General features: G+C 50.0%; 1 protein-coding gene across 1 annotated transcript in view; it reads left to right on the top strand.

The window, feature by feature from the left end:
- Positions 1 to 24,475, top strand: part of PLXNA1 (plexin A1) — a 91,118-nt gene extending 66,643 nt beyond the window's left edge. Inside the window, 13 exon segments of the mRNA XM_019620119.2 lie at positions 92 to 326; positions 1,810 to 1,952; positions 5,193 to 5,449; positions 7,848 to 7,914; positions 11,519 to 11,665; positions 12,239 to 12,398; positions 12,977 to 13,080; positions 13,534 to 13,630; positions 14,079 to 14,269; positions 15,130 to 15,299; positions 16,933 to 17,145; positions 20,122 to 20,272; positions 23,805 to 24,475. Of these exon segments, the coding sequence (XP_019475664.1) occupies positions 92 to 326; positions 1,810 to 1,952; positions 5,193 to 5,449; positions 7,848 to 7,914; positions 11,519 to 11,665; positions 12,239 to 12,398; positions 12,977 to 13,080; positions 13,534 to 13,630; positions 14,079 to 14,269; positions 15,130 to 15,299; positions 16,933 to 17,145; positions 20,122 to 20,272; positions 23,805 to 23,900 (2,031 nt within the window). The 3' untranslated portion in view covers positions 23,901 to 24,475.

Genomic DNA, 24,475 nt, shown 5'->3' on the forward strand with positions numbered 1-24,475 from the left:
TTTCCCCACATCCCGTTGTTCCCAGTATGGTGGGAAGGCATGATGCCCCCTTATTGCCTTACCCTTTTCTTTTTCTTTCCCTGTGATGCAGATTAAGGCTGGAGGGTTTGAGTTCTCCCCGGGCACGCTGCAGATCTACTCGGATAGCCTGCTCACCCTGCCTGCCATTATTGGGATCGGCGGCGGTGGCGGCTTGCTGCTGCTTATCATCATCATCGTCCTCATCGCCTACAAGCGCAAGTCCCGCGATGCTGACCGCACGCTGAAACGCCTCCAGCTGCAGATGGACAACCTGGAGTCCCGGGTGGCCCTGGAGTGCAAAGAGGGTGAGCAGTCCTGGCCCCCAGCTTTGTGTTGGGTCTGGGTTTCATATCAGGCACCATGAGACACTTTTGTCCTTTACTAACCTCAGTGTGTGGGGTCAGGATTCAGCCCTCTGCCTCCCACCTCTCTCACCTCCATCCTCTTCTTTCTCCCTGTGGCACCCCATAGACTCTCACCTGGACTCTTGCTTTCCCTGTGGGAAAGCGATGTCTCTGTGTCATCCCCGTGCTCTGGGTGCTCCCACCCTTTCCTCATTGCCTGTCAGAGAGGGAGTGGAATTGAACAAAGCTGCTTTGTCAGAGAAAGGAAAACCATTTTGGGTGGGATTTGGGGATTTTTCCAGTTGAAGAATTCCCCTCTGTTTCTCTGAATGTGAGCGAAGGGAGCAAAGAGGGTAGCGAGGGCTGCCTGTGAGCAGGCAATTGGTCTCTCATTATGTGATAGACGGATGCTGTGAAATTGGACAGAATTCCTTGTATGATCCTGCTGATAAAACCTAATTGCCCATTATCCCCCTGAGCTGGCTCCCAAGGCCCCGACCCTGCCAAGCGCCGCCACAACCAGCTTCGAGCCTGCGGATGGAGCAGGCACCTACAACAAGATAATAAAAAGGGGAACGCAAGAAAAACGCTTTGCTTCCCCAAATCCCCATCCCTAAACAGGCGTGTGGATGGCAGTGGTGACAGGGAGAGGGGAGGGAGCTGGTGTCTTGTCTTCCACAGCTGGCAGATAAAAGGATCTGCTTTTAATTAAAAGGCACAATCTCTTCCCTGCCTTTTCTCTTTTCTAGTCCCACTAGTTACAGATAAGATAGCATGCCTTTCAAGCTGACGGTTTGTTTTTTCTCATCAGGCTGACGAGCCTGCAGCCCTCTGCTATGCTTTCAGCTCCCTTTAAAGTGCCATTAATTTGATTTTTCTGAGGGTTTTCTCCCCTCACTCCCCCAACCCCTTTCCCTTTTCTAGGACTCCTCTCCCGTCAGCTTTTCCCTGTAGGTGCAATTAAAGGTTCAGGACCTCCCTGCATTGCTTTCCCTTGGGAATCGGGAGGTGCTGGGGTGGGTGTGTTCAGCTCTTCAGTAGTATTTAGGTCAAAACAAAATGAGGACATTCTTGTGGTTTCTGCTAACGTTTCCCCCAGAAGCTCTGGCTTTGTGCAAACCTTGCCTTTCCCGGCTGCCCCCGGGATCCCATTGAGCCTGTGAGTGCTGAGTGAGGGGAATTGCAGCCTCTGGGACCCGCTGGTCCCGTTCCCAGCTCTACCACTTGATTTATTCCAAGGGGATCATCCCCTCTGCCTGCAGCTCTGTTTCTGTTTATCCATGTGTAAGATGGGGGCAGCGATAATGTGCAACCCAGTGTGCAGGATGTGGATCCAGCTCTGAGCATTGCCCTGAGACCCACCCGTCAGGTGCCACGGAATGTTTTGGGTGGCAGTGCAGCGTGCTGGGGGCCATGTTACTGAATTCTGCTTTTTTCCATCCAGCCTTTGCTGAGCTGCAGACGGACATTAACGAACTGACTAACGACCTGGATGGGGCCGGCATCCCTTTCCTGGATTACCGCACTTACGCCATGCGGGTTCTGTTCCCCGGGATAGAAGACCACCCGGTGCTGAAGGAGATGGAGGTGTGGTACTGGGTGTCTGTCTGTCTCTGCAGGCTTTCATGCTGGGGATGCACCTCTGGGCTGGAAAGGGGGAGGAATGTGATGTGGCCATGCTCATCTGCCTCCTTGCAGCTTCTGAGCTGTGAGCAGGGAGTTTGGCGGTTCCAGAACAGGCTGCCTTGAGCATGGGGCTGCAGAGATGCCCTGGAGGCATTCAAGGCCAGGCTGGATGTGGCTCTGGGCAGCCAGTCTAGTGGTTAGCAGGGTTGAAACTAGATGATCATTGTGGTCCTTTTCAGCCCAGGCCATTCTATGATCCTCAGGCAGATGGGGAGGGATGCAGGCTGGTGAGGGTGGGCAGAGCTATGCTGTTTTCATAGCTGAGCTATGCCAGAAGTCAGGAGTGATTCCAGCCCTTTTGCAATAGAACAGATAAACAGCAAATAGTGGAGAGGGTGAAGTGTTTTGGGGCTGTGTGGGGTAGGAATAATAAAGGATTGCTGCTGCGTCTGTGCTTGCAAGGTTGGTGGTTGCACTGCAGGAGGGATGGTGGAAACTTCAGGGATGTGAGCATGGGCTGAGTGGTTGCTGCTCTCTCTGACATTAATATCAATATTTATATTAGTATCATTGCTGCTGTCATTTTCTACAGCACTTGCTTTATTCAGTTGGATTTGTTTGATGCCTGCAAGGCTGCTCTTTGCTGGCAGACTTGTCTAACATGTCCTGTGTCTGTGGCTCTGTTTCCCAGTACAGAGCCCAACCTGGGCATCCTGATCTCCAGAACAGCACCCTTTTCTTTCTCAGCTTCACCACACCTGCCTCATTTGGGGCATGCAGTGCAGAGCTGCTGAGGCTGCTCTTGTTTGGAGAAATGAGGTGGGTGAACGTTGGCTTCCCCTTGCTTCTGACCTGATGTGGTAATTAGTGTTGGTATGGGAGAAGCACTCAGCTCTGGTGCAGGATGCGTGGTTGCTAGTTACAACCCGAGCCCTTACCAATTGCAAGCACACGTGCTGGTGTTGTCAGGCAGCATAGCCTCGGCGAGGGGAGCTGGCCCTGTGCCTGCTCCATAATCCCAGCTCCGGAGGCAGGGGGGTCCCTGTTTCCGTGGATTTCCCCACGCAGCTCAGGTTTCCCAGATGCTCAGAGCTGTTGCTGGCTATGGGGCCGGGGAGCAGCCCTCCCCTGGGCACAGCCCTTCCTGTCCCTGCAGAAGCCTGGCTCAGCTCTTCTCTGCTCCTGCTCCTAAGGGTATTCCTTAAGATTTTTCCTGGAGGCAGTGATGCATAGCTGCTGGAACAGGTGTGTGGATGGGGCACCTTGGAGTGGATGAGAGCAGAAAGCTTTCGTGGCAGCATCTGTTGGATGCTACGGTCCTCTCCAGAGGGGACAGGGGTGGAAACGATATCAAACTGGAGCTCTGGAGAGGAAATTGCAGAGGAGTAATTGTGAATTATCCAGGGGGACTGGGCAGGAGTTCATCCACTCCCGGCTCCTAATTGAAAACATCCCACCAGAAAGAGCATGTAGGCTCAGCGTTGCCTGGGGCAGAAAGGGTTAAAATTGCAAGGAAGCAAAAAAAAAAAAAAAAAAATCACCAAAAAACCCCAAAAGAGATTAAATAAAGCAACTACAGTTGTGCAAGCTTCATATAATTGAATCAGGTTTGCTTTTATTTGTCTCTTTGCTCAGAGTGTAACATTAGTTACTGCGGATGATGGGAGGGAAGCGGCGCTCGCTTGCGCACCCGCTAATCCACAGCCAAGCATTACACTGTCATTACCAGCTCCCTTTCTCTTTACGTTTGTTGGAGGGAGGTTTGTTGCTTTGTGTGAGTTTAAGCCTGATTAAATATTTAATTCGGTATTGTTCATTTATTTCTGCTAATGATCAGCGAGTTAAACACAGCGGTGCAGGCAGGGAGCAGGGCGGTGTGTGTAGGGCTGTGCGCAGTGGGCACTGCCATCCTCTGGAGCCCCTTCCCAAACCTTATATGATTGCTGCTGTTGGGCTGGACCCATCCCCCAGCTGGCTGAATGCCAGTTGAATGCCGTCCCTGAAGGTGTTCCAGAACCATGGAGATGTGGCACTGAGGGACGTGGTCTGTGGGCATGGTGGGGTTGGGTTAATGGTTGAACTTGGTGATATTAGTGGTCTTCTCTTGCCTTACTGATGCTGTAAGTTGACACGATGGTGATAGGTTGATGGTTGGACTTAGGTGATCTTGGAGGTCTTTTCCAATCTTAATGATTCTATGAGGACAGATTCCTGAGAACAGGGAGAGAGAGGTTTGTCACTTCCCCAACTCCATGTCCTGGGGCAGGTGTTCCCTCTCTCCTGCATGGCGAGGAGACACGCAGAGCTCATGTGACACGCATGACAAGGAAATGGGATTATTCTTTTCCTGTGGGGAAGCATCAGCAGTTTTGGAGGGGGAAGGCACAAGCACAAGGAACTTCACTGAACCAAAAAGCGACGCTCCAAAGTTTTGATTGAAGTGAAATGATTTGATGTGTCAAAACGCTCTCCTTCATTTTGAGTTGATGTTTCGAAATGAAGAGTCTTGTTTTGTCTCCAAATATCGACACAAAATGAAATTTCTCACTTATTCTCCCAATCAGGAAGACAAGGGGAAAAAGAAATCATTAAAATTGATGTTGTACCAGAGAGAGGCTTTTATTCAGAGGAAACCATCTTTTCTAATAGGAGGATGTTGTGTGTAAAAATGCTCATTTCTGGTAAGAAATACGGTCGGTGCTGAGCAGAGCAGCGCTAACGAAGGCGATGGGGAGATGAAAGGAACCCAGCCCATTCCCAGCTGGACATGGCTGAGATACAGCTTCAAAAGCAAAAGGGAATATTTCAGATTGTGTCTGGAGAGGGTAGACCCAGTTTTCCGCTATTTACTCCTGTCTGAAATCTATTCTCCAAAACCTAGCAGCTTTATTGACTGCAGAGCTTTGTATCGAGGCTTTATTTGCTTTCTGGATATTGGAAAGGGGCAGGCACTCCTTCAGTGTGATACCCACACCATGCATTGGGTAGGAATTGAGCTTCTTGGTAGTTGACATTGAAATTTTGTTATGTGGGAACAAAGAGAATGTAGGTGAGGGATCTGCATGTATGTCTGTGCATACATGTTTGAAGTTGATGTATGCACTGATGCCCCAAGACTGTGCTAACTTGATGCGCGGCCTCCCTGATTTCTCATTGCCTTCCTGCTCGCGCCCATCTCCCAGCTTTGCTCTATCTCTGCAGGTCCAGGCAAACGTGGAGAAGTCCCTGACCCTCTTTGGGCAGCTCCTGAACAAGAAGCACTTCCTGCTGACCTTCATCCGCACGCTGGAGGCTCAGCGAAGCTTTTCCATGCGAGACCGTGGCAATGTGGCCTCTCTCATCATGACAGCACTGCAGGGTGAGATGGAGTATGCCACGGGTGTTCTGAAGCAGCTTCTCTCCGACCTCATTGAGAAAAATCTGGAGAGTAAGAACCATCCCAAGCTGCTCCTGCGGAGGTGAGTGGCTATTTAAAGGGCTGGAGTTGTGCGGTGTTGCCCCGGTGTGCCAGCAGCCAACAAGAGCCCTTCTTTCCTCACCTCCTCTTTAGAGGCTTTGCCCACCTTGCCAGGCTTGGCAGTGTTTTCCAAGCAGATCTCTGCAAGCCAGGACTCTCACTTGGGGCCGGGGTAGAGCGTGAGCAGAAGGCAGCATGCCAAGCCCCGCCGTGAGACTGCCTGGGCCATCAATATTTAATGATAGCTCTGAGCTCTCCTTCATCACGGGCTGATGAATATTGAAAGATGCACCAAGTGCCGAACAAAAACAATTAATAAGCTCCACCAGCCCAGCCCGAGGCCCTCCGTGCCATCCCTTCACATGCTGTGCCTGTACCAGCCCACAGCAGGGATGAAACAGCATCCGTCCAGTGGGGATGACTGCAGTGTTGGCGTGTCACCAGAAAGGCATGAGGATGCCAGAGCATCTTTCAGACATCATCTGATGTTTTTGGCATGGCCAGACTGGACAGAGCCCATTGGGCTTTGTGTGTCTGGCCGTGGGGAGATGCCTGGAGCACATACAGCTGCAAGCTGGTCTCTGGCTGTGTTCCCTTGGCTAGTCTCTGCCTCATTTGTCACCTGCATCCCAAAGGAGCCCATGGTTTTTCACAGCACCTCAAAAGGAATAATGTGCCAGAGGGTGTGGTGCAGATGTGCAGCTGGCAAGGATAGGACCATGGGGGGGCAATCCATGTGTCCCTGATCTGAGTACATGCCTAAGCTCTTCCCATCTTACTGTCCCTCCACAGCAAAGGCTTCACCAAGGCAGGTGGAGCTGTGGGAGGCTTAGGACAGGGATGAGATTCCCTATTAGTCCCCAGCTTGTTTCCAGGTAAAATTTAACCAGACTTCTCTCTTCCTGCAGCCATGGCATTTGAGGCTGTGCTTCCTTCCTCCATCCTTTTGATTAGCTGTGCTGTTGGGTGAGAGAATGTACTTACCGCCCAGAGCAACCGGATTACCATTGATCTTACTGGGGAGAGCTGTTATTTATTTATTTTGTTATTGGATAATCTCCCATTGCTGTGGCATCTGGCCCTGTTGTAGATAAAGACAAGCATCTGCTTGGAGCTCAGGCTGTGGCACTGGAGATGGATGTTTGGGGCATTCAATGGAGAAGCTGGGCTGGGGCTGAGGAGGATGTCTACTGGTAACATGAGCCCATCCTTTCCTTAGCTTTCTCCCTACATCTCTTTCCTTATCTCTTTTTTCTCCTCTTAATGGATTAATCTTTGCTGATGGGCTCAGGAAAGCTTTCCTCCTTGCAGCCTGAGGTATTACCATCCCCTAATGCCTTAAGGAGGGCTCTGCTGTGCCACTGAATGCAAAAAGGGATAAACCCCATTAACACCAGAGAAAGGCTTGGAGGGGACAGTACAACCCCAAGTCAGTGTGAATAAACTCCAGGAAAGTGGATTTTCTACCCCAGCCATCTGGCCATGGAGAGTGGCTTCTGTCCCATCTGCCCTGCATGGCATTGCCTTTGGGCAGCAGGATCACTTCTGAGCACTCTTGAGATTCAGGTTCCTTTTGGTTTTTGTTTCCTGAACCAACCTGTGTCCATTTCCTTGGTGTAACAGGAATGCAGATCTGTCTGGGAGGTTATTAGTATTGCTTGTGTTTTCGGGAGCATCTGCGTTTACAAGTGGCTGATCTGATGATTAATGGGCGAATAAGCTGAGAAGTATAACCGGAGGGTTTCAGGAGGCTGGCTGGCATTTTTACCCGAAAGGGAGTAAAAGTGACTTTAAAAGCAATGGACGTGTTAATTTGAATTTTAAGCTCGTTGCAGCTAAGCCAGCCTGTGGTGCGTTGAGAGGCACGTTTACTGTGAGCTGTGTGGTGGTGATGGGCCAAAGGGATGGGTTGAAAGGGACCTTAAAGACCATCTGGTTCAGTGCTTTGGGTCACACTCTAACTGGGGAGCTTGAGGGAGGTTTGGTGATATTTGACCTAGCTTATGGGTCTCATATAGTCCACTCTCTGCAGAGGGAGCTGCCAGGTTCCAATAGGACATGACAGAAGAAGCATATTTCATTTAAGTAGAAAGTAACAGGGAGAAGTAGAATGCTGGTCGTCCCCTGGGTGAGACTCCTCATGAGATGAGGTCGTTTGTGTCTCTCTCTACTTCTCCAAGTATGCTGGAGACCTATTTGCTTCTGCCCCCAGCAGGCTCAGCCTTGCAGGTGGGCAGGCATGTCACTAGGGCTTTTGCTGTCTGCCCTGCTGTCTTTGCCTTTCCAGATGTGACCTTTTAAAGCCAAAAATAAGTTAGCCACCGTCCAGGTGGCAGTGGGTAGGATCAGAGACTTTCAGTGTCCTCTCCTGATCACTTTGCTCTCTGCCTTCCCTACAGAACAGAGTCAGTCGCAGAGAAGATGCTGACAAATTGGTTCACGTTTCTGCTGTACAAGTTTCTGAAGGTGAGTTTGGGAGGGATTGCTGACCCTCTGTGAGGACAGAGGTGGGTTCCTACCTCACTGGGCTGGGCAGTGTGTCACCTAGAGCCTGGGCTGATGTGTTTCTTCAGTCTGCAGTTCCCTCCTGGAGTGCTGATTGCTTCCCAGACCTTGGTTTCCTTCCCACATTTCTGAGATGTGATTACTGATTCTGGCTTCCCTTTTGGGGAAATAGCTGAGATTGAGAAATGAAATGCAGGCAGGGATTGCTTAATGCATTCTGTTTTGAGATCTTCATAAAAAAACAATGCCCGGAGAAAGGATAAATCTGTAGGAATCCAGATGAGTCTTGAATCCCTTCCCAGTGATCCCCATTCTTCCCTCCTGTCTCGGCTCAGGAGGATGAAGCCCCAGGAGCTGGTCCCATTTAGACACGCTTGTGCTCAGAGGATATTTCTGTCCAATTTGCTCTCGTTTTCCTTCATCTATCTTTTGAAACCAAGGCTTCTCCCAGGGGGCTTGTTTCTCCCAGGCATCTCCACTTTTGCTGTCGCTTCCCCTCTAAAAGTTGCCCCTAGGTCTCACTGGGGACAGCAACTCCCCGTTGTGCCATCTCACGTGTATACAAGGACAGATGCTGCTGAGCACCTTGCCCACATTGGCAAACACTGTGTCCTGGTGGTGCTTTGGGCTGAGGCTAACGATCCTGCTGTTGGTTTGTCAATCACCGAGGTTGTTTCTTGGGATCCTGTCTGGCTCAGTGAGGCTGGGTGGCATGCAGCCGTTTTTGTGGGATTTCATCCCTCATTAAGATAAAGGGAGTTTGAACCATTTCCAGCCAAGAGATGAGAGTGAGCAGGAGTCTGTGCAGAACTCAAGTGATCGTCAACGAGAGGTGATTTATAATATCACTTACGTGCACTTGGCTTTTTGCCTCTGTCGAGGGGTAGCCTGTATCTATAAAAATCTAGCTGTAGCGTGTGGCAGAGATTGCTTTCCAGGGGTGGGAGAGGAGAAAAGCAGTGCCATTCACAGGGATATTGCAGACTTCCCCGACCTCCTCACGCTGCTGCTTTGCTCTGTGGTGCTTCCCCTGCCTGTTCCATGTTAGGAAGGTGTGGGTAGGACCTTGCAGCCTCCTCCTAAAGAGGGGAGGCAAAGGAGAGGGTCAGATCCCCCCCATTTTTGGTGGTCAAATGGGATTGCTATGGATGAGCTTGAAGTGAATGTGGTTATTCTGCAGTCCAAAGCAGAGCATGCATCCTTCCAACACCCAAGGTGATATCTGGGGATGCTGCTGATTTCACAAGCATGATGTGATGCCCTCGTCCTGTCCTTGGCTGGCTGGAGCCCTGTGGTTACGTCACAGGAATGTGGTCACCTCCTTCAGAAGCTACTTTGGATGGGTTCTTTTGCCACTGCTGGACATGGAGATGGGGGGTCAAGACAGTGCCTATTTCTGAAGCCCTTGGCTAAGCCATGGCACTGGCAGAAGAAATCACCTCTGGTCTCTTTGTGGTTGCAGCAGGAGAAAGAAGTCTGCTCTAGGTGCACTATTACAGGAGGAATATGCACAGAGGGCTCAGGTAAACCCACCGGTTTACCCAAATCATCTCCTTGGGGAAGTGGTGGAAGTTTCAGTGCTTGGGTCAGTCAGAATGGATTGGAATAGGCTTGCCCCTACTATGCTACCTCTAATGAAGGGGACCCACGGGCCCTTTTCTGCCTGTCTCCCGGCAGTGAAGATCACAGGTGGCATCAAAAGCAGGGAGAACCCGTGGAGTAGATGGAGAGGTATCACAGCAGACAGTTTGCCAGCAGGAAAACATATGCCTTGCACCAAACCGCAGTAATTGTGCATGTAAATGAGGCAGGCGGATGTGTGCCCAGCTGCCAGAGCTGCGCTCAGCAAACCTGCCTGGAGCAGGCTGGGCATTTGGCATGGCACTGGGCTGGGACAGGGGATGCGGACAGGGACAGGACAGCCTCCTGCTGCCCAGGGCTGAGGGTGGAGGCAGTGTTTGGAACCCTTGCTGGGACCCTGCAGTAGCATTTATCAGATTCCTAATGAGACACCCCGGTAAAATGGAGAGCGATAATTCGAGACAAACAGTGAAAAATGCACGATATTAGGTGCCTGATGAGCTACATCTAGTTGATACGGCAGTTTGAGCGTTAGCTGGCTTGCCTCAGCCTGCACCCAACACTCTGGATGTACCATTCACAGGAGCTTGCTTGGCCTGCAGAGGTTATCCCCCAGCTCCTCCTTGTTCTGACCTCCAGACACAGCTGGGAGGTAGTGGTCGCCCATCACCATGTGGGCTGGCCTGTCCCCATTCCATGGGTCCCCTCCTGGCCCAGAAAGCCTGCATGGTGCTGGAGAAGTAACCTGCCCATCACCAGAATCCCCTCCATCCCTCTGGGGAATCCATACGACCAGGATCTAACCTATGGATCCCCAAAGAGGTTTATTCCTCATCAGTCAGGCCGGTGTGTGAGCAGCGGAGGAGGTGATCCCTGGACTCAGCCATTTATTTTCCATCCACGCTGCATTCCTCGGACTGGAAGACTCGCAAGTAGTTTTTATAAGCAATGAAAAGAAGCAATTTCTTGTCTTTCTTCCTTGGCTAGTGGACTTGTTGTGAGTGCTGGGGGCTCACGGCTTTGGGGCAGCCTGGCGAGGTGGCTGTTAGCATGTGGCATAGCACCCACCTCGGGTCTCTCACTTCTCCAGGCTGACTTAATGAAGCCAAGTTAGCAAATGAAACATAATTTCAAAGACAGGCGTGTTGTCGGAAGGTCTGGGGATGATGTATGCCTGTTCCTGCTCGTTAGCAGCTGTCTCTTTAATTACCGCAGATGCTAACGAGATGCTAACAGCATATGGTGACAGGGAGAGCAGCCGCACTTTGCACCAAAGTACAATTTATTTGTGAGGCGGCCGGGAGGGAGGGGTGAGGGCTGGTGGGGTAAAATCTGTTGAGATTTCTCCCAGTCCTCCCTGCTGCCATCCTGCCCCATTTTCCCATTCAGGAATAATGTCTGTATCTGAAAGGATATGCTGGGATGCAGTGCATTGGAGCAGTTTGAGCCTTTCGTGGTAAAGGGGTGTCCACTTTCAGCTGCTCTTCTCCAGCTCATGTCTTCAGGCAGGTTGGTCCACTGCTGTCCATGGCTCTGGCCTCTGCAGGTCCTGAATTGCTGCAGTTTTAACATCCAGCTTCCTTGGATGAAGCATCTGGTTCCTCTCCCTTCCTCCCACCTGGGAGATAGACACTAATGTGGCTAGTAGCTAGTGCTGTCTCTGACTGTGGGGGTTTGACAGTAGGGACATATAGGTGGCAAATGGCTTAGCTGCAGGAAATGCTCTCCCAGTCCATTTCATCAAGTTGGAGACCTCCGGCAAGTTTTTAAGGAGAATAAATTGCTGCAGGGTATAAATTGCCTCCATGTGCCGCGCTTCCTTGCAGCCTTGGGGAAGGGTTGGAGGTGCTTTATAAAGTCACAAGTGAGGCTTGATGCTGCAAAGCCACAACAGGCTTCTGTCATTGTAGTTCTGAAAGGCAGGGTTGGTGCCTGACACATTCTCACTCCTTTCTCTTCCTCCCCTTCATCCTCTGTTCCATAGGAATGTGCTGGGGAGCCACTCTTCATGCTGTACTGTGCCATCAAGCAGCAGATGGAGAAGGGACCCATTGATGCCATCACAGGAGAGGCTCGCTACTCCCTCAGTGAAGACAAGCTTATCCGGCAGCAGATTGACTACAAAATGCTGGTTAGTGCAAGTGGGAGCCTCACTCGTACTAGTTCTTGCCATGATCCCTAGGCCAGCTATTTAACAAGGTTTTGGAGACACCCATAGGGCTTTGCAGAGAGTGTTTTTTCTCTTACTACTCTTTCCAGTATCTGTGAGAATGAAAGTTACAGCCTGGGGATTACCATGAAAGATGGAGAACTACTACTTCTCCCATATGAGCTGTCTGTTTCGTCCAGCTGTGTGTTGAGTCCTTCCTCTGGCTGAGGCTGTAGCTGGTTCTTCACCACCTCCTCTCCACCTGTGTGGAGATGGGAGTAAAATGTGCTTGGACAGCGCTGAAGCTTTGCAGTCTTTTTTGAATTTGGTGTGGTTTGCTGGCCCAGGATTCCTTCACAGATATCACATTGCCTATCTGCAAATTGCTGGAGTTTTGGGGTTGGAAGGGGAGAGGTGGGAAAAAAAAGGAAGCAGGAATATGCCACGAGGCTGTACCTTCAGGCTTGGGATTGAGCAAGTGTAACTGTAGACAGCTACAGCCCCATGCCTTTGGATCTGCCGTCCTCACACTCAGTTCTTTCTGCCCCTTTGCAGACCCTCAACTGTGTGAACCCTGAGAATGAGAATGCGCCAGAGATTCCTGTAAAGGTGCTGAACTGTGACACCATCACACAGGTGAAAGAGAAGCTGCTGGATGCTGTCTACAAAGGAGTGCCCTATTCCCAGCGTCCCAAAGCTGGAGACATGGACCTTGGTAAGAGAGGGGCCAAGCACTCTCCTTGAAACAGCCAAAGGCTGAAAGGCCAAGAAACATTCAAGGCAAGCAAATGTGAATCTCCTTTAGGACAGAGGACCTGTCAGGACAGGAGTGTTTTTGCTTGTACAGTCCACTTTGGCTAAGATTGCTGTGCTGGTGGAACTGCCTCTGCATGGGACCCTCTGGGGTGTGAATGTGAGTCCTGCCAATGGAGAGGAGAGCTCTTCATGCTCTGGTTTGGTTTGGGTTTGGTTTGGGTTGCAGGCATGAGGCTGAGGGACAAGAAGGGCAGAAATTGTTGGGAACGGTGTTATTAGTGACGTTGTTATAGGAGGAGCAGGAGAATGGAGAGGAGAGGAGTGAAATAAATGGTTGCCAGGGCCAAACTGATGCTGCTTTTTGTTGAATACTTAGAAACAGCTTTTGCCCAACACCATGTTGACAGTCATCAGTCTGTAGGTTTGAAGGTGATGGCAGGGCTCTTTCGTTTATCCCAGACCTTGCTCCTCTGCTCTGCTTGGCTTTGTCCTCCAAGCTGCCTGCTAACCATGAGCCCTTCTCCCTCACTGGGACAGAGTGGCGGCAGGGCAGGATGGCCCGGATCATACTGCAGGATGAAGATGTCACCACAAAGATTGACAATGACTGGAAGAGGCTAAACACCCTGGCCCACTACCAGGTAATGCTGTCCATTGGTGGAGAGCACTGAGCAGTCACTAGCTGCTGAGAGCTTGAATTTCTCTTCTCCCTCCTTATTTTGGTCAGGGCCTGGGTTTGGCTCTCCAGACCTTGCTGCTCATGTGGGGATGCGACCAGGGGTCTGTGGTCACTTCTCTACAGTCTCTGTGTTATTGATCCTTCTGTTCAAGGAAGCACTAAATGGAACATCTTCAGGACTCTTAGAGAGCACTCTGTGCTCTGACATTGCTTTGTTGTTTTCAGCTCCAAGCTTTTGATGCATTTCCATTGTGCTCTGTGGCCCTGATCTGTTGTAGAGGTAGATGTGGTCCCCTGTCCCTGGGGCAGGGTGTAGTGTAGCTTCATCCCTCTGGGGCTGACTTCTTCCTGCTGTGGGATTGTTCTTTGTCTGCGTATCCCAATGTCACAGCTTACATGTGCCATCTGCCTGCAGGTGACGGATGGCTCCTCAGTAGCCCTGGTGCCCAAGCAGAACTCAGCGTACAACATCTCCAACTCCTCAACCTTCACCAAGTCCCTCAGCAGATATGGTGAGTGCACAGGGGGATCCAGACCTTGCTCTCTGCTTTATTGGCAGGGAAAACGGCTGGATTTGCAGACTGAGGCACAGGGCCTGCTGGATCAAGGTCCTCTAAATGCTTGATTCTCCTGTACTGTGCTATACTGGTATCTGAGAGAGAGCTATACCGGTGTCACACAGAACCGTCTCTGCAACATGTTGGAGAGAAGAGAATGGAAGAAAGACAAGTCAGATGGCTGCAACTAAAGGGTCTCCTCCCTTTTATTCCCCTGAAATCTAATTAAGGTAGTCACAGAGGCACAAAGCACTTAAATAAGCCTAGCTGAGGGCTCCATCAAACATGCTGGCAACTGTGCTTTGTAACACATGCTGAGGTCAGAGCAGAGGATGGGGATGGAGAGCTGGTAGAGAGGTGGAGGTCAGTAAGGTACGAGTTTCCCTCTGTTTGGTGCTTGCAGAGAGCATGCTGCGGACAGCCAGCAGCCCCGACAGCCTGCGCTCACGCACCCCCATGATCACCCCAGACCTGGAGAGTGGCACCAAGCTTTGGCACCTGGTAAAAAACCACGACCACATGGACCAGCGGGAGGGCGACCGGGGCAGCAAGATGGTCTCTGAGATCTACCTGACCCGCTTGTTAGCCACCAAGGTATGGCAAGGGACACACAGCTACCACATGGTTTTTGTGATCTGGATGGAGAGGGATAAGGATTTGGGTTGTCCAGAGGTGTTACTGTTTTTTTATTAGACTGCTGCTTCAGTACTGGAACTATTTTCCTGATCTTTGGATCTGAGCTTGTGATGTTTTTGTGTGTCACAGCCCTCAGTGAGTGTCCCTTGAGTGAACTTTCCTACTTGCTTTTTACACCCTGTGGCACTTTTATTGTTCCCCATATCACTGAGCAACTGCTGGACTGCAAAGCAGAGGTGCACTGGAGGAGGCACCTCATCCCATTGGTTTGGCTTTTGGGGTAAAGCTGCAAAATCAGTGCTGTAGGATGGATAATTACCCAGGGTGTGTGGCATACAGCACATGTCACAGTAGGGATTCTCTTTCCTCAGCCTGCATAAAACAAGGTGAGTACTGTTTGTCTGAGATCTCTAGGGAGGGCCAGGGGCTGTACTGAAGATAATGGCTCAAAATAGCAGAGATTGGGGTCAGCCTTCTCTCTTGTGATGTGACTCCCTGCAATGTAGTAATTAAGGTTTGTTCAGTGATATTTGTGATCAAGTCTTGGGTACCTTAATGGAACCCAACCCTCCCCCCCCACACACACAGTTTTTGTTCTATATGGTGTTTTTATGCTTTTGACATGCCAAACAATGCAGTGAAGGAAAAACCTGCTTGCTGTCATGTTGATTTAAACCACCAAAAACCAGTATGTTTACACAGACGGTACTGTGCTTTTGTTCCAGGTTGTGGGAATAGGAGTGAAATTAGTTTAAAGGCCCATCTTTGTGCTGCTGCTGGGCGCTGCTGAATGGCCCTTCTCTCCTTCTCCTCCTCAGGGCACTCTGCAGAAATTTGTGGATGATCTGTTTGAGACTATCTTCAGCACAGCACATCGTGGGAGCGCACTGCCCCTCGCCATCAAATACATGTTTGATTTCCTGGATGAGCAAGCTGATAAGCACCAGATCAACGACTACGATGTCAGGCACACCTGGAAGAGTAACTGGTAATGGAGAGGGGCAGTGGAGCAGGGGCTAGCAATGTCACAGCTAATGATACCTCCTACCCTTCCCACAGGGAGCAGAAATATGCCTCAGGTTGTTCCTGAAAATGTTCCAGCACAAGAGAGGCCCGTATCTCTGTGTTTTGGGCGTGGGTAAATCTTTCACATGCCTTCCTGCGGTAGAAAAAATCCCAGGAATGCAGTGCTCACGCTGCCCTTGAATCCCTGCTGCCACAGCACCACGTTTCCCCTTATGGCTGGAGCTGGCTGAGGACAAACACGATCCTGTTCCCATCTCACCTTGGGTGAGCACAGCACGGCCTTCTCTGTCCTCTGGGCTCCTCCAGAGGTGCCAACCTGCATTGTCGTCTTAGCTGTCCTGGAGGTGTTTGCCACACGCCCTCCTGTCACTCAGCTGAGTGTGCCCTAACAGAGTTAGTGTAAAGCCGTGTACGCATCCTCCGTAACCTCGCCTGCAGAGCCAACCCATCAGCTCTGCTAATCGCTCTCTGAAAAGTGGGGAGGAGCTGCTTATGAGACCTCAGTGAGCGCTGTGCTGGGGCCAGGGCTCGAGCATACGGCTGCTCCTTTTCTGCAGCCTCCCCTCTACATTCTGCGTTTCAGCTGCCTCACTGATTTCATCTCTCTGATCTTGCCGTTGCTGGAGACGGGTACGTACGTTCCCGTGCCTGGCATTTGTTAAATGGCAGCCAAATTGCTTTTGTATAGTTCAGTAACTGTTGGCAATTAGCAGGGCAGGAAAAGAAACATTTTTAAATGGAGATGTGAGAGTGCGGAAGTGCTTGGAACTGATTTATAACTCTGCTTTCTATATTAAAAGAAGGAGTGAAACGCAAGGGAGGAAAAAAAGGCCCGCTCTGCAGGGGCTGGGCATGCAGGCTTCTGCATACTAATGCCTGTGCTTATCTCTGGGCGCTAATTCAATGTGTGGAGCTAATTTCTTGAGGCCATTCCCTTCACAAATGAAATATGTACATGCACCCGGTACCCTCATTAAGAAAGTCCTGGGGAATGAAGTGTGTTTTGTCTAAGATAAAAGCATTCGCTGGGTGTTGGTGCTGAGGAGTGACAGATCGGAGAGGCATTCTAATGGAGGGAGACCCTGAAAGGCTCCTGGGAGAGGAGAGGGGCAAGAGAGTGGGAAATGGAGTGATGGAGAGTGGCATGTGTGTAAGTATGCAGCAAACATCCAGTCCCAGTGCCTCCGCCGCTGAGAAATGCGTCTCTGGCATCTGAGACTGCCTAAATCGTTCTCTCATCTTAATTGTGCTAATGAGCCTCTGGAGGAATCCAGCAACCCCCTCCTGCAGCATGAGAGATGTGTGAAATGCCACCAAGTGTCTTAGGATCATTGATACGGGAGGAGGGAACCGTGCCTGGTGACCCATAGGCTCAGCGAGGGCTATTCCGTGTGAGTAGACCCGTGAAGAAGCAGCAGCTCTTTGCTGCCCTGCTTTGTCTTTGGAGACGTTGACAGTGCTGAGGGATTTCTTCATGGGCAGCTGTGGCCATGTTGGGGTGGGCAGAAGACATGGTATTGCACTGAGGCAAAGGCAAATGGGTGTTTGCTCAAGGCTCGTTTCATGTGCTGACTCCTGTTTCTTCCTTCCTTCAGTCTACCTCTGCGTTTTTGGGTGAATGTGATTAAGAACCCCCAGTTTGTGTTCGACATTCACAAGAACAGTATTACTGATGCCTGCCTATCCGTGGTGGCTCAGACATTCATGGACTCCTGCTCAACTTCTGAGCACAAATTAGGAAAAGACTCTCCCTCCAACAAACTACTGTATGCCAAGGACATCCCCAACTACAAGAGCTGGGTAGAAAGGTGAGTAGACTCAGCAGCATCTCCTTGCTTCCCTTGGAGGACTTACAGTGCACTTACATAGGTGTGGAGGTTTCACACTGAGGGTTTGGTTGTTGAGGACACTCTGAAGAGACACTGTGCTAACGCTGGTGGGAGGTAATCCTCCTCTGGGAGACGCTGCTTTCTTGTGATTGTCTCCAGGAGTGAGTTTGCAATGACTGCTTGACAGAGCTGTTTTTGTCTTGCTTAAAGGATGCTAAAAGCAACCTCCACTTTTGGCTTGTCTGATGTTTTCTGTTGTAAAAACTTGGTCAGTGCTAAGAAATTGCTAACATCTCTCTTGATTGCTTTTGAAGAGCAGTAAGAAGTAAGCCATGGACTAGAGAAGTGCCTTTTTTGTAACATGACAATACATGCAGGTTTTGCTGAAATGGTTGAAAATTGCCGTTTCCCGTCTCTCATCCCTCTGCACATCTTGCCTGGGATCGTGATGAGAGCTCATGCTCCAAGGCAGTGCTTGGGCAAGGAGCAGCTCCCTTGCTGCTTCTGACACCCTTCAGTCGTGTTAGCTGATGTTAACCTTCTGAATTAATGCTGTGTTAAGTATTCAGAGTTTGAATGTTACTGATTGCAAATCGATGCTGTTGGGCATAAAACTTTGTTTAGCTGTATCTTTTTGGGAGAGAAACCTGGGAGATGTCCTACAGAACCCTCCAAATAGAGTTACTGTTAGAATATTGCTGGGTTGCACAATGGGATTTTAGAAAGCATAAAAAGTACCACATTTCAGGTTTCTGAAGCAACCTTCCCCTTCTGATAAGCTGTGCTAAAGATCATACTCTGTACTTTGCTGAGGACCCTTTCCATTTTTGGTGTCTGGATTGGGTACTGAATGAACCAGATGTAAGACGCCCAGGCAGTAATAAGCCTTGTATTTTCTAGTTTGTAAGCATGAGATTTTGTAGCTTATGTTGCCCTTGGTTGTTTGCTAGTAGTCAGTTACGTATTTATGTCACACCGTTGGCATGCCTGGTGCTTTGCAGGCAGGTGCAAAGACAAGGTTCTTCCCTCGAGGAAGAGACAGTGTGGATCAGAAGAAAAGATGTCCCTGAAATATGCTGGCTAAGATGAGAGATGAGCTGTGTTGTAATAGGAGAGAGTTCTTTGCAGAGGGCTAGAGGGGACTTTGGAGAGGGGTCCCTTAGGAACATCACAAACTTTGCTGCCTTTAAGCGTAAGGTGAATTTCCCTGACCTTGCCATCTCTGTGACAAAAATACTCGGCATTGTATTATACTCAGCCTGCAGAGAAAAGGTATAAAACCATTCCAGAGAGAAACATTGGTCTAGACGTGCTTCATCCCCAGGGAGAAGTTGGGAGATGTAACCAATGACAAATGTTCCTGCCACCGCTTACTGCAGAGCAGGAGGGTGCTGGGCTGTGCTGCTTGGGAGCATGGGGTGCAGTCCCAGAGGCAGTGAGTGGGGTGTCTGCTGTCGGGTTTTGCTGCAAAATCTGGCATTTCTGGCTTTTGGCAGTTATCACTGTCGCGCTTTGCAGAGGCAGGATTGGAGTAGTGCAGGGGTGGCTGAATGGGACACATTCCCTCTAGCAGCTCTGTCTGCCACCTGGATTCAGGCATGCTAAAAAAAAAAACAAAAAAAAACAACAAAGGGTTTCCTGCCAGTCTGAGGCAGAAATAGCATATTAAAGGACTTAGGGGATGGGAAGCTCTGGAAGAGACTGCTGCCAGGGTCATGGTTGGAGTTTTGGTCCATGCAAGCCATACATGCTTGTACTGACAAGTACTATTTCCTGTCATCCTTTGTGTCATGATAAAACTCAGAACTGCTTTGTTTTACCTGGACGTGTAAGAGTTGCCCAAGTATTTTATCACTAGCTGAGCTGGGCGCCGTGGGATGGAGTGAATCCTTGGCTTCATCTCCTCGAGTGGTCTTGCTGCCATCTGCTCCTATCCAAATGCTCCAGCTGTGTCCTACCTCAGCATTCAGCTAATGATGCTAATCACCGTAGCAGAAACTTTACTGAGCTGTTTGAGGAGTCATGAGGAGTAAAGCAAACCTGGGAGGGAGTTGTGCTCTGTGTTTCCAGGTGCTGGGAGCAGGCAGGGCTCGTTTGATGTGGATTGGGTTTCTTTCTGGATGGAGGCCCACGGACCTATCCAGTGTAGTTTCCTAAAAGACCTCAGTCTGTTGCTTGAATTTGCACCTGTGCAGCTAAGTCTGGGTCACAAAATACCTTCTGGTTTTGTTGAAGCAAAATATTCTGTTTTTGCACCACGATTGTGGATGGTACAAGCAGTGTACCATCAGGCTTTCCTGTTATTTCCTGAGCGTGTCAGTGGTGCAAATGTGGGGTGGGACACTGAAATTTAAGGTGTCCGAGGAGAAGAAAGGTAGTGTCTTACTGGTAGCAATCATAAGAGAATGCAGCTGTGCAGAGAAGAGCAGATGTGTAACTGCAAGAGCTTGATCATGGAATGACTTAGGTTGGAAGGGACCTTATCTAGTTCCAATGATGTGAAGTTACCTTGAGTGCCATCTTTGGCTATAGAAACATTCTGAACTTAGAACAGTAACAAACTCTTGTGTGTTGCACCATGGATTCTGCCAGGTGGGTTTCAGTCCAAAATGGGACGGGAAAGAGAAAAAGTGTTATTTATGAGATTGGAAAGTCCCTGATCCTGGCTCCCTGGCATGATGAGCTGGGCTGGGCTCAGCCAGTGCTCTATGTCTTGATGCTGCTCCTCTGGCAGCATGTTGCTAATGATGCTCACCTTCTGCAAAGTGCTGTGAGACCTCTGGATGAGCAGCAGCATTACAGTGAGTGATGGTGGTGCGTCACCACTCTGAGGAAAGGTGCTCCTCATACTGCTTCTCCTAAGGTTCTCCATAAGCATCGCGGGGTGGGCTCATCCCTTTCACTCCCTCAATATTTCTGACTGGCTCTTCCATTTTTTCTGCCTCTCCTTTGCAGATATTATGCAGATATTGCTAAAATGCCAGCAATTAGTGACCAGGACATGAGCGCCTACCTGGCAGAGCAGTCACGGTTACACCTCAGCCAGTTCAACAGCATGAGTGCGCTGCACGAGATCTACTCCTACATCACCAAGTATAAGGACGAGGTAAGATGCGGCGATGGGACCTCAAACCCGGGCTGCAGGCTGTGTCTCATAGCCCTCAGTTTTGCATTATCCTTATTTGATGAGATGGGGGTGGGTGGTGCACAGAGCCGAGATTAAAGATGAGGCCATATGCGGAGCCAGGAGCTGATGGACAGTCCTGTCCCTGCTTTGTGGCCCTCCCTTTGCTGATAAGCAGGGCTTCATTCCTGTGTTTTCTGCTGGGAACAATGTGGAAAACACCTATTTTTCTCTTACTGTACATACACTTGGTATGAGGGCATAGCAGAGCTTTGGAGTTGGCAGCACTGTTGCAGTGTGCCTACTCTTTGTGCCATGCCCAGCCCAGTGCCGCAGTGGTACTGGCACCACACTTACACTGGTGTCATCCAGCTCTGCTGCATGGGGATATGAGAGGATGTGGTGGCTTCTTCAGCACTTTCTTTGGGAGTATCAGTAAGAGTGGTCAAAAACCCGTGTTGTAATTTATACAAATTAACTTCACGAAGCACTGCTCAAATCTGCACCCCGCATCTTTTTATTAAAGCAATAAAGTATGTAACTACAGTAAAACACAGATCTGTACATATAGCACGATAATATCGCTTTTATTCTCCCAATAAAGCAGAGTGATGACTGCAGGAACAGTGGCTTATTTAGATGACAAAGCACTGGCACTTTTTGCACAGGGAGGTTGGGCCCCATCACTGTAGTAACAGAGCTGGCCTTCTGAGTCTAAGGACAGCAATGGGACCGTGGTGGCCTAAGTCCTTGTGGAGCTGAGTGCTTTGTAGGGAGGGAGAAAGAGGAGGCTGAGGAAGGTTTCCATTCCCCTTGGTTGCCTGTCTTGCTTACAAGAGTCAGAGGAAACCCTGGTGCTTGGGAAGGGGCCACGTGATGGTCACTGTAACAGTGCTGGTGGGACCCCTGTGCCATTCCCTAGCTGCAGTGGGATGACATGTCTAGGGGGTCTGTACTTCCGTGTGATGGGCTGGCCATGGAGGATCTTAGGATGTTTTGCAGCTTTTACAGCAGCTCTGTGGTTACCATGAGGGTGGCAGAGGAGCAGTTCAGAGGATCCAAATCAGTCAGCACCCCTCGGTGACCATCAGGTGCTTGCTTCCTCCAGGGTAAAAGTCCCCAGCCCTTAAACAAAACTTGGGTGAGAGCAAGGAAGGGGCCGTGTGGCACTGATGAGCTGCTCTTGGTGGGCACAGGTTCTCATCTTGTCAGATAGTTGCAGCCTGACATCTGTTGAGTGTCTTGCTCTCAAAGCATTGCAAGCATGTTCACAGCTCTCAGGAACTTCTTTTATTATTTGTAATGGAATTAATAAATCGCAGCTGTTCCCTTTGTTTGTTTTCATTCATTAAGCACAATTATATGCAGCTCGACTGCACCCTCTTTGATGCAAAATGGGAGAGAAAAATTTTTCCTGTTGTTCAGTGCAATAATAAGCTGTCATTGGCTGTGAATGAAGATCATAATTAATTTTCATGTGGATACTTGCATCTTGGTAATCACTGGTCCTGGCTCCTTACAGCAGGTGATAAACCTGTGTCTCAGCACTGATTTCCTTTTCATAGAATCATAGTATCATTTGAGTTGGAAGTTACCTGTAAAGATCATCTAGTCCAACTCTCTTTTATTGTAATAGTTTATATAAGGGTGGGATAAAAGAGGAGTGGGTAAGTGCAGGGGCAGGTTGTGCATTTTCTAACACCTCAGCATCGCACAATACACAGCTGGCTCAGTGGGAGAGGCAGAAGTAGTGGGAATAGATTCTTACCCAGCTTCTCAGGCCAACCTCCCTTTATTCCAGCTCAGCCACTGCTAAGACACATGGGGCTTTGGTTTCAGTGGGAGCGTGACTGTAGGTATTTCGTTTTGCCCGCAGCATGTAGCAGCACCCAGCTGCTCTGCACCTTGCAGCGGTGCCTCTAATTCCTCCAGGCACTGGTCATCCCTTCCAGCCCTAGTCCTGTCCCAGAACACCTCTCAGGGAGCACAGCCTGCCCATGCCAAGAGCTGCTGCATCTCCTCACAACTCTGCCAGCCCGCAGGCACTGCAGCAGTGCTTAATCAAAGGAAGCTGATTCCCTATTAAGAAGTTACCTGTAGGGCTCCTGATGGACTTTGCCTGCCTCCTAGTAAGTCTATTAATTATACAACAGTTTGTTTCCAATTATGCAGCCAATGAAATGGTTAATCAAGTCCCCTTTGACGGATGCCTTGATATTTAATTGCAAAAAAATTTGCTCTCTCAACTAGCTCACCCGAGGAGATGAGATTTCTGTTAGTTTTTTTTTTTTTTTTTAAAGTTTTTACTGCTTTTCTTGCTCTACTGGCACAGTGTTAGTGAGATGAGACCTGTGCCTGTGGAGGGGGCAAGTGCCCCTCAGCATTATGCTTCATTACTCCCTTCTGGCTGCTCTGAGCCCTTTCCACAAGCACTCCCCAGACCTGCAGGCATGGAAGTGTTCTTATGGGACAAGGGGACTGTCAGACATCACCCTGTGATCGCTCATTCCCACAGGAGGTTGGTTAGAGGAAGGGAGTTTTGATGGAGGAAAGCTGTCTTCTTGATAGGATGAGAAGTGATGGCTGTAAGTTGCCCCAGGGGAGGTTCAGGTTGGATGCTAGGGAAAATTTCTTCTCAGAAAGAGTGGTGATGTAGTGGCACAGGCTGCACGGGGAGTGGTGGAGTCACCATCCCTAGAGGTGTTAAGAACTGTGGAGATGTGGCACTGAGGGATGTGGTCAGTGGACATGGTGGGTGTGGGGTTGACAGCTGGAGTGGTGACAATAGGTTGATGGTTGGACTCTTAAAACGTTGATGATGGGTTGTTAGCTGGACTTATCTTGTGGTCTTTTCCAACTGTAATGATTCTATGATTCTTGTGGTCCTGGTATGGCAAGCATGCCTCCTGCAAGGCATGGGGCAAGCTGTTGGTGATCAGTGGATGACTGGGTGGACGGGGTGAATCTGTGGGTCTTTTCCAACCTTGGTGATTCTATGATTCGATTCTATGATTCTGAGGACCCAGTGTCCATCCCATGTCCTAGGAGGGTTGTCAAGCTAACGGATAGTTGAGTGGGATTTTGTTCCTAGTGGCAACCACAGCCTTGTGCGTTTGGCACATTTTTTTGGCTTCATGGCTTGATCGTGGTCTCTGAAAAGCAGCCAGTGCTTCTGTTGGACTTGGTAGATTCTCTGGGGTCATGGATGTAGTTTGAAGCAGTTACTGCCTTTTGGATTTGCCCTGCATTTGACGCTAGATGTCCATTTTCTTCATTTCTACTCAATGGGTTGGCTTCTTGCTGGCTGCAGCTGCGCATCCCTGGTGTTACCACAGCCTGTAGGATGCTCTATCTGCTGGGTGACAGCTGGTGGCACAGTCCTGCACCTCTCCCCTTCTCTATTAGACAAGGGGAACCAACACATGATGCCTCTCATGGGACCCCATGGCTGCCTGGAGTTGGGATGTGCTGCAAGGCCTGATAGTCACTTTCTCTTCTCCCCTCTCTCCAACAGATTTTAGCCGCATTAGAGAAGGACGAGCAGGCCAGGAGACAGCGGCTGAGGAGTAAGCTGGAGCAGGCAATTGACACAATGGCCTTAAGCAGCTGAAGAGGCGGCTCGATGCCAGCTTCCCGAGCAGCGATGCGGCGGGAGGAGGCAGGCAGGACACTTCGGGGCTGGGGCTGGACGTGCCCGCGGGTGCCTCCGCACACTTCCCACAAATGAACAAGGAAAACCTCGCGTGCGAGCGGAAAACAAAATCCCGACGACAGCAGCAACATGGATAAACCCCTCTACGCACACCCCGATGCAACCGGGACACAGCAGAGACCTTGCAAAGGGGCCATGCGGGGCGGTGGAGGAGGGAGAGCCGCGTGCCCCATGGACCCGCTGGGACCCCCCGGGCCAGGCAGAGCCCCTGAGCCCACTGGAAAGGAGGGTTGGGACCGTGGGGCTTTTTAGGACGGCATTTGGATGTTGTTACTTTGGTGGAGGGAGGGGGGTGGGCTCCTGTTTGTACTGTACTTGACTTGCTCTCCCCTCCTTGCCTCCCGGCTGTCTGCCCCCTCTCCTCCTCCCTCTGTTTCTTTTTCTGTCTCTTTCCCCCCTTCTCTCTCTCTGGCCTTCTGCCACTAGTGTTAACTGCTATATTTGCACAATTTACACGAGACAAAATTTTTAAT

Source organism: Meleagris gallopavo, chromosome 14, assembly GCF_000146605.3.
Source record: "Meleagris gallopavo isolate NT-WF06-2002-E0010 breed Aviagen turkey brand Nicholas breeding stock chromosome 14, Turkey_5.1, whole genome shotgun sequence".
Taxonomy (NCBI): domain Eukaryota; kingdom Metazoa; phylum Chordata; class Aves; order Galliformes; family Phasianidae; genus Meleagris; species Meleagris gallopavo.